This window comes from Aegilops tauschii, chromosome 7, assembly GCF_002575655.3.
Source record: "Aegilops tauschii subsp. strangulata cultivar AL8/78 chromosome 7, Aet v6.0, whole genome shotgun sequence".
Taxonomy (NCBI): domain Eukaryota; kingdom Viridiplantae; phylum Streptophyta; class Magnoliopsida; order Poales; family Poaceae; genus Aegilops; species Aegilops tauschii.
In genome coordinates, this window is record NC_053041.3 from 579948687 (window position 1) to 579958824 (window position 10138).

The window sequence follows — 10138 nt, forward strand, 5'->3', positions numbered from 1 at the left end:
AAAACTTATTTGAACTCCTGACTTTTTGTGTGTTCAAAATGCACCATTCAAAGCCACATCATCATTTTTCAATCCTTTCTGATTTCATTTGTTATTTTTCATGCATTTACTAATTATTTTGAGCTATAAGACCCTAAAATTGAAAAGCATTTCAAATGAACTCTGAAAAGGTTGAAAGTTGGCATGATATCATCATTTCATCCACATAGCATGTGCAAGAAAGTTGAGAGGGTTACGTCAAAAACTGGATGCACTTCATGTACAAAACGGACAATCTCTTTCAAAGTATCAGGATTTCATCCGGAAACTCGTCTGTTACAAAGGGATTTCATTTTTTAAAACTTATTTGAACTCCTGACTTTTTGTGTGTTCAAAATGCACCATTCAAAGCCACATCATCATTTTTCAATCCTTTCTGACTTCATTTGTTATTTTTCATGCATTTACTAATTATTTTGAGCTATAAGACCCTAAAATTGAAAAGCATTTCAAATGAACTCTGAAAAGGTTGAAAGTTGGCATGATATCATCATTTCATCCACATAGCATGTGCAAGAAAGTTGAGAGGATTACGGCAAAAACTGGATGCACTTCGTGTACAAAAAGGACAATATCTTCCAAACGCATTTTATTTTTATTTATTTTACTGCTGCTATTTTTATTTATTTTTCTGCTGCTATTTTTACTTAATTTATTAAGGTTTATTTATTATAGTTACTATAGTTTATTTTATTTTATTTTATTAAGGTTTATTTAGTTTTATTTATTTTATTAAGGTTTATTTATTTTATAAATATAAAAAAATGAAAGTAGATGCGCTTATAGAGAAAATTCAACCTAAATTCATAATAAATTTCTATGAAATTTACTGTGAATTTAGGTCAAATTCCCTGTATAAGGGCATGTATTTTCACTTTAAAAAGCAGACATGGACGGGCTTATAAACTGGTGTGAGCCCCCTTCGGTTGGCGAGGTGGGACTAAACACTGGCCGCAACTAGGACCAGCCCTTTAGTCCCGGTTTGTGGTATGAACCGGGACTAAAGGGTGGTGGGCCAGGAGCGTGGCCCATTGGTCCCGGTTTGTACCACCAACCGGGACCAAAGGGTCCATACGAACCGGGACCAATGCCTACGAGGCCCCGGCCGGCCCCCTGGGCTCACGAACCGGGAGCAATGCTCACATTAGTCCCGGTTCGTGACTGAACCGGGGCTAATGTGAAAACTGCCCTGTGACCTAAGCCCTGTTTTCTACTAGTGATAAAGGGGTCATGGCTTCACCTTAAAGATAGATGGTGGGGCTAGTTCTTCTCCGGCGAGGTCCGGCCAAGAGAGAAGAAAGAAAAAGAAAAATGATTGGCGCAAAACAAAATTTCAGTCACCAGAGAAATAGTGAAACCGATATACGTTTCATTAAGGGTGTGGCTAGGTACTGAAATTTAGCCAAGTCTCAGTCAAATGACATAACATGCTAGAGAGGAAAAGAAAAACTGAAAAACAATTGTTGCATAAATCTCAATGTATGATCTCACGGATATAACAGGGACTGACACTTAGCAGGACTGCGCGTGCACCCAGCCCGTACATACCACGCGGCGCATGAGCAGGATATTGTCAAACTAGCTGGAGGCTAGCTCCACTTTATCTAGCGGCTGGCGCAATATGGTGGACCTGAGCACCGCGCCGGCGACGTTCCGGTTGGCGGCGTCGGTCATGTGTATCCCGTCCCACGAGACGTACTTGGACGGGTCAGCGCACGCCGCCACCCCGGGTACGCCGCAGAAGGTGGTCAAGGTGAAGTTGTAGGTGCCGCTCCCGCCGCAGCACGCCACCAGCGGCCTGTCCCCGAACCCGTACTTCCGAGGCGACCTGACGATGGCGGCGACGGGGCTGTACTGGTCCGCGTAGAGGATGGCCCTGCCGGGGTGGGCGCGCCGGAGGTCCGAGACCATGCGCATCAGCGCGCGGTTGTGCAGCTTGGCGAGGTCGTTGAGCCACGTCAGGCAGCCGGTCTCCCGTCCGTGGTCGGCGCCGGTGCCCTCGAGGAGGACCAGGAATATTGGCTGGCAGCCGAGCGGTATCATCCCTCGGACCACCACCGTTCTCGCTCCCGCACCTATCACCTCCTGCATGTTCCCATGCCATGTCAGTGCTTAGTACGGTGACAATGTTGGAACCAGTTATGAAGAATTGTTGAGCACTTACGGTGAGAAGTGAACTGATGGCGCCGACGATGTGCGGCACGAAGGTCCGGACCTCCTCGCCTGTGCGCTTTGCCATCAAGGCGACGAGGTAGTCGTTGATTCCGATCTCGCCCATCATGACCAGCGACTTCGAAGTGAGCTTCCTCTGCTCTGTCAATTGGTTTGGATGTGCGTTATATACGTCAGACCGGCCGGCCGGTTAATCAACTTGCTACCTTCAGCTACCATGCATGTAGATTTAGTTTATTCACCGTGGACTGAGCCGGCGAGCTGTAAAACTTTCTTGAACCAGGCGGTCTGGTTTGCAAGCGAGAGCGGCACAAACGGCGTGAGCCCTCTGCTCTTGAAGAACTCCGGCCCGAGCGCCGTCGATCCGCTGAAGGCGAAGTTCACGCCCCTCTGGAAATCCGCGGCGGCCTCGCCGGCGAAATACGGCTTCGGGTACGACATCCCCAGCGCCGCAACTGCACGTTACGCGTGTACAACAAAGTCAATGAGAACGAACTAACGTTGGTTCGCTGGTCAACGAGAAAAACGACGGTGATCACCGATGAAGTCGAGGACGAGCCGGCCGTCGGACGAACGGCCGGTGGGGCGGCCGAAGAAGGTCTCGCCGTACGGCGGCACGCTGGCCGCCCCGCCGCCGGTTCGCGCGAGCTCGTTGCCGGTGTCGGCCAGCGAGTCCCCGAAGCTTAGAACGCCGGTGTAGCGCGCCTTGGCGGCTGCGGAGAATGCGGGAAGAAGCGCCAGCGCCAGCGCCGCCACGAGGAAGAGGCGTGAAGCTAGTGGCGCCATCGTGACGGTCGAAGCAAAGTGTCGGTACTTGCTACTGTTAATCGTGATGAGAGCTGCGTGGTTTGTGGTCGATCCATCTAAAGATGATATAGTTAGCAAGAGCAATTTTTAAACTAATAACACGCGTGGCACGAGCGGGGCACTTTCTAATTTTCATTGGGCATGACCGGGGCACTTTCTACTAGTTCCAATATATCCAGATCCAATCTTCTGTACTGTATCAGCTCAACAGCACACAACGACCTCGGGCCGAGTCTCCTATCCGGTGTCCTCCGTGTTCCACGTGGGATTAGCGCCACCGAACCCAAATGAAGGCAAAGCGGAAGAGGGTAGACCGGAGCGGTTCGTACCGCCGAGTCACCCACCAGTGGCGACACAGTCAACTAAGAGCTGTACATCTTAAGTTAAAAAAAAAAGAGCTATACATCTTAGAGGTCAACTAAGAGCGAGTTCCCCGCTTTTGCACGTATTGCGGATGTATAGGACATGGGCAAAAGCTGTGGGTAGACCTCCAAAAGATAAGATTTTCCGCCGCAATGCGCGCCTTCTTCTGTCAAAAAGAGCAATGGTAGGGGTGGCTATGTGATTTTCCGCCACCACGGCTTGGAGATCTACGGAGAAGCAAAATCTGCATCGCAAAAACTCGCCATGGTGAGGTATGATGGGGTGCCTGAAGAGGTGAAGAGGTGCCAGCCAACCCACCCACTGGTGCAGTTGACAATTGCTACTGTTAGTGGCTTACTGCCATCAGAGTGGACGATGAAGGGCTGACCACCAAACTCTTGGACCCCCCCCCCCCCCCCCCCCACCCCCTCAGTGGCAACTGCTTCAACTGAATCTTTGGCGGACAAAATCACTGTTTTGATCTTTTTGACGAAAGTTTAACGCAATTTAACCCCTATTTACAAAAAAATCAGACTTGACCTTTTTGCTACGGTCTTACACCTAAGCAATATGATATAATGAGCTATCATCATGGCTAACGGCGGTAGACTTTTGGTCAACGCGCAGGTGCCTACTGCCATGTTATTTGGCGGTAGAACCTGAGCTGATTTCAAAACAATAAATACCCTGCCATATGGAAGAATTTACGATGCCCGATGTGTCTACTAGCTAGCACAAGTGGGCTACCATTTTGTTGGTCCTGAACTGCAAAAAAATGTTTATTTATCTTTTGCCCAATGAAAATGAACAATTTGTCCAATTAATGTTATATATGTATTATTGTCGAAAACATTTTTTTTGCTTATTTGTAGCTATTTTATAAAATTCACAAAAAGATATAAACATATATGATGAGATATTCGGGTAAGTATTTGCACTTTCCGGCTGACACACGGGTATTCGGGTATGTACTTATATGTAGGTCACATGTTCGGATGTGCCCAGAAAGCAGAGGAAAGAGGCGTGTCATTCTCGCTTTTCTTAACCACCGAAAACCACGCAGAGTCGTTCGGGGGTGGGTTTGGCTAGCGACCAAAACTCTAGCCGCCGCCAAGTGAGCCAACTTTCCCGCGCCGTTTTCCGGCGGCTCTCCTCCGTCGGCGACCTCTTGGTCGTCAGTCATGAGGGGAGTCGCCGGATCCCGCGCGTGCGGATCGTTTTTGCTTTAGGTTTAGAGCCCTAATAGCTTAGGTTTTTGGATCGTCCGACGTCTTGGCTTCGGCGGCGGCAACGGTGATGCTAAATAAAGAAGCTTCAGATTCTTCTCCAACGAGGTGATCGTCTCTATGGTCGGTGATGGATTTGGGAACCAGTCTGTTCAAGCGGGGATATCATGGCGGCGACAGCATCCTTGTGGTGGACTTGTGTCCTCGGGCTCCGCCGTTGCGGCGACGTCTGCTCCAGCGTCGGCGCGGAGCTTGGGAGGTAGTTCGGGAGCGGATGCAGATTGTGGTCTGCATCGACAACATCTGGAAGACGGAACGTGTGCTGGGTTCATGGTTGATGGATGACAGATATGATTTCCTACTTCGGCGTCTTAGTCCTGGTGGTGTGTCAGATCTAGAGTTCGATGGCGTGTCCGGGGTGTTGCCCCGGTCTGATTCGTTCAACGGCAATGGCTTCGTCTTTGGTGAGCCACCTTGAAGGTACGCAAAGTTCTATATCGGCGATGGAGCCGCGTCGAGCTCGGGTGAGGAGTTGATCCGTTATTTTTTTTCTTTGATGGCTGCTGTGGTGGTGCCGGAGGCAGATGACGGATGTTGGTGTCAAGCTTAGCGATATTCTGCTATTTTTTCAGTTTTGTCATGTCGGTCTTTACGTGACTTGTAATTTGATCTTATGACATGAATGAGACACGTATTATCATGCAAAAAAATGCAGAGAAAACAAATGAAGGTCACATGTTTGGATGTGCCCAGAAACCAATTGAAAGTTTTTCAGTGAGAAATAGTTTCCCAATTACTGACCTACTCGCTCCGTCCACGAATAAGTGTACATCTAGTTTTTGTCCTAGGTCAAAGTTTTGAAACTTTGACCAACTTTATAGAAAAAAGTAGCAGCATTTATGGCACTAAATTAGTATCACTAGATTCGTTTTAAAATGTGTTTTCATTATATACCAATTTGATGTCATATATATTACTACTCTTTTTTAAAAAGTTAATCAAAACGGGTGCGGCATTTTGGGTCATACTGGCATATGCTCTCATTATCTGCACCACAAGACCAGGTGGATCGGTGTGCGGCGTAGTCATTTAATGGTACAGGTGCGATCCTCCAAAATTCGTGTATTGGGCTCCTTTGTGGTATGCGCAAGAATACGTAGCTCTCTACTCGTAGGGATGGTTGGACGCATTCAGCGCGCACATGGGTAGGTCCAGGCGTCTCTCCGTTACGTTTACCGGCTGGACCGTGGGTACAAGGGTTTGCCTCGTACCTGTACAGTGGTACAGAATTTTTGCCAGGCGTGGTCAAGCGGGCTGAAACAGTTTCTAGACTCTAGTCAACACATGAACACCATTTTTACACGCATACCATTTTAAGAAGTACATCATTTTTTTAAAGTACATGCACATGTTATTTATTTGTAACTAAACAATATATATTTGTTTAAGTACATGATGAACAGTTTTAATACACATTCAAATTTTGTGAAACACACATGAAACATTTTCGAATAAACATTAAAATCTCTTTGCAGATATATGAACGATTATTTTTATATGCATGCTGTTTTTTGGTAAAACATATGAACCCTCTTTTCATCACATACAAAACTTCTTTTTAAGAATTGCTGAACATACTTTTACATAGGCCTAAATTTTTTATTTCCTTTTTCTCTTTCTATTTTTTTCTTTACGACACACAAACACGATTTTACACCCACAATTTATAAAGTACATGAACATATACTTTATTTTCAAATATATGATGAACATTTCTTAACACATGTTGTACAATTTTGAGATATGAAATGAACATTTTTAAATACATGATAAAATATTTAAATCGTAATAGCAGTTCCAAAAAACAGGAATAATTTTTTTTTCTGTTCTACCCTTCATTCAAAATGACATCTCCGTCCACAAAGAATGCTACTTCATCCGTTCCATAATTCTTGTCATGGTTTTAGTAAGAATTATGGGACTGAAGGAGTACCTAGTTTGCCATTAAGCACAAAGAAATCTACACTATAGAGTAAAATGGAGAGTGTTCAATGGTTAAGATAGACGTGTACTAGCTACAAAATAAGGTTTTGCTTGTTATTGTTTTCTTTGACAGAACAAAGTTTTGCTAGCCATGAGCATTTCCTAAAAATCAATACGGGGGTGTAAAAATTGAAAAGCATAAACCAAAGAGGGAGAAGCAAGAAAAGAGAAAGAGAACGAGAAAGAGAAAACAAACATTTTTTTTGAAAGGAAAACAAACATATTTTGTTTACAGTAGGGCTGTTCGAACTAGCAACCTATTGACAAAACAAAAGATTATATTACGACCGGACAGCACGATTGTGATTGCCACGGTATTTATTAGTGCTATCGTTTTCTTTTTCTTTTTTGAGTCGACTGCCACGGTTATGCATGACCGGACCATGTGTGAGAAATTCCCGGTCCAGAAAAAACTGCACATGGGAAGACTGTACAGGACCAACGGGGAATCCATCATTTTTGAAGATGGAATAAAATTCTTCCCGTCTAGCCTTCCGATGATGCATCTAGCATCGTCGGTGGGCGTGTGGTCTTCGGTATATCTGCCTTTGGTGGACCAGCCCGGATCTGGTCGTTGTTACTGTATGTTCGTGTGTTTTCATATGCGACGGTTGCTATTATGGTGTGCTGGTGCTCTGACTTAGCATGACGACTTCTCGATTGTCAACTACAACAAGTTTTGCCCAACTACAGCGAAGGAGGGGCGATGACGGCGGCGTGCCTTTGACCAGCTAGATGGTCTACGAATCTGACTTAATTATTTATTATTTCCGGTATTCATTGTACTGTCATGATTGAAGATGAATACATAAAAAGTTTTTTTTTAAACATGAACATATAGAATTCCTCCAAATTTCGTCTGAAGCAAATTCGTGCGCCGATGCTTCAGTTGATGGAGTAGGCTCCGGTGGTCTGAGCCCAAATCGTTTGCCTTGGCCCAATCCTTGCACCGCCAACTGGTGGACGACGAGGTAGGTGGGCGAGGGTGGACGACGAGGTAGGCGGGCGAGGGCGGATGACGAGCTGGCTGGTTCCTCAGAGGGAACGCACGGTGCACGTGGCGGGCGGAGCCGCGTGAACGAAAGCAAGTGGGATTTTTTCCGTGGGGACGAGCGTGCGCGTGAAGAGATCGAGCGTGCGAGCAAATTGTCTGAGGACATGGATCAAACGGCCCATGTGAGCTGAGTATCTGACTTCGTGCTGGTCAGCGGGTGCCTAGCGCCCGCCTTTAAAAGGAAAAGAAAAAAATATATTTTTCGTCCCTTCACTTTTGGCAAAGTTTAGATTTGGTCCCTTAACTCTAAAACCGGATAAGTTACACCCTTAACTCTTCAAAGTGGACAAGTTTCATCCATTGACTCAGCAAAAGAAGTTTTCGGGCTAAATCAGCGTGGTTTTGACCGGTCGGCGCCCATGCGGCAATCTTCCCCCTTCTATCATCCTATCTCCGGTCAACATTTCGTCGAGCAATTGGCATACCTGCAGGGCAGCAGCTGCGCAGAGCGCCGCGAGCAACCGGCATACTGGCAGGGCTAGAGTGGAGCTCTTCGGCAGCAGCACGAGGCACCTGTGGCGGCATCGACCTCCGAAACACCTCCATGCTAACGGGCTGCAGCGACATGCCCATCTCCACGCCCACGATGAGTTTCTCCGCCGCCTCCGCAGACGAAGCCAGCGTGGCGCGGGTCTTCACTGCCTACTTCGCGCGACTCGCCGGGGCGAGCGGGTCACCGTGGTGCCGTGGTCCCCACAAGGGTAAGGCTCATCTCGGGCGGACGCAACTGGTCCTGCCGGATCCCACGTACGTGCACCGGTAGCTAGCTCGCCACGTTCAGGCAGCGGCTACACGTATTAGTACTGTAGATCAATTAAGCAGCTTGCTAGCGTACTTGATAGCTTGCACGTACGCATAGCTTCTTTGATCTAGCAGGCTCAAATCCAACACACCGCGTGCTGCTGCGGAGGCGTTGTGGCTGGGCTCCGATGGAAGGGCTGCAAGTGCAGCCAACGAGGTGGTGGAAGCGCAGGCTCGCTGCAAGTGCTCGTCAAAATGCCTACAAGAGATAGGATGAGAAGGACGAAGGAGATAGAGAGAGAAATATTGTCACGTGGACATCTACTGGTCAAAACCATGTTGACTCAGCATGGATACCGCTTCTTTTAGATCAAGGGACGAAACTTGACTGGTTTGAAGAATTAAGGGTGCAACTTGTCCGGTTTTGAAGTTAAGGGATCAAATTTAGACTTTGCCAAAAGTTAAGGGACGAAAAATATACTTTTCTCAAAGGGAAACGCTTATAACCGGCGGATCGGCCGAAGCTTCGGCCGGTCACGCCCCTTGCTCGCCTCGACTCGCACTTCTGCACATGGGGTTCACGCACAAAACGAAGCGCTCCTCCACTCGTTTCTTCCTCGCTCCTCTGCTTTATCCACAACAAAACTCAGCTCGTCCCGCATCCACTCTCCTGTTTTTTTGATCCCCGCCGGCGAGCATGTCAGAACGCACACATTCCTGGCTCCACTCCGGCTAGCCGGCCGCGGCCATGGCTCCGTTTCTCCACTCCCCACAGCAAACCGCCATGGACCCCTAGAGGAATTTGGAGCTCTTTTCATGGTGCTTTTTTTCTCCTTCCTACAGACCTGGAAGCTACAACGGCGCCACCCAACGTCGGTGCTGCGACCAGCACCAGCCGGAGCTGGAGACGACAACAAATAGATGTTGCAACCCGCACCTGAGAAAGCTACCACCGGCGAGAAGAAAAGCTTGAGCCGAAGATACACAAAGCTGGCGCGGGTACCCATGGAAGCTGCAACCGGCGTATGAGAAGCTACAACAGTTGTAAGAAAAGCTACAACGAGTGAAACAAAAAGCTTCAACGGGAGGTGACATAAGCTACGGCCGAAGGCGACGACATTGTTTTGTTGCAACCGTGTTCACTTTTTGCTACCACGATGACGGCAATTTTCTACATCCATCCACGGCCCATGACGGAGCTATGACCCATGACGACGAAGATGACTTTTTTGCTGCAATCGTCGTTAATTGTTGCTACAACGGGTGAGGATTTTTGCTACATCCATTCATGACAGAGATACGACCTAGCCCCGTTTTGCTACAAACTATCACCGGGGTCAACCCCGTGCTACAACCGCGTTGCCTTTTTGCTTCAACCAACAACCACAAAAGCTACTAACTAGTGAGGACTTTTGCTATCATGGGCAATGGGGGATGGCGAGCTACGTCGGGGGTATCAGGCATGAGCGCCGGCGCGACGAGTTGTGGCCGTCGCACACCGGAGCTGCAACCGTCCCGCACAGGAGCTAACCTGTTGAAATGCGTCTGTTTGCATGGGTGAAGCCTGCAACGAGGCCTGCCGGCAAGGGCTGCAGCCGGCAACTAGGACGGCCGGCGGCCGGCGAGAGGCGACGACGGGAGAACACGCGCGGCCGGTGAGATGGACTGGAGCGATGAAATGTAGAAAAAAATC

The 10138-nt window shown here is 47.9% G+C and overlaps 1 protein-coding gene across 2 annotated transcripts; it reads right to left on the bottom strand.

Moving 5' to 3' along the window:
• Positions 1-669: 669 nt before the first annotated feature.
• LOC109766488 (GDSL esterase/lipase At1g28600-like) lies at positions 670-3088 on the bottom strand. 2 transcript variants are annotated; one of them, XM_020325268.4, is made up of 4 exons: positions 2751-3084; positions 2454-2666; positions 2204-2352; positions 670-2124 (listed from the first exon to the last, which is right to left on the bottom strand). In XM_020325268.4, exons 1-4 carry the CDS (start codon positions 2995-2997, stop codon positions 1618-1620), a joined length of 1116 nt encoding a protein of 371 aa, XP_020180857.1. In that variant the 5' UTR covers positions 2998-3084; the 3' UTR covers positions 670-1617. The 2 variants fall into 2 exon arrangements, with proteins under 2 accessions (XP_020180857.1, XP_040252787.1); XM_040396853.2 differs by having other exon boundaries at positions 1639-2124; positions 2204-2347; positions 2751-3088.
• Positions 3089-10138: the final 7050 nt, after the last annotated feature.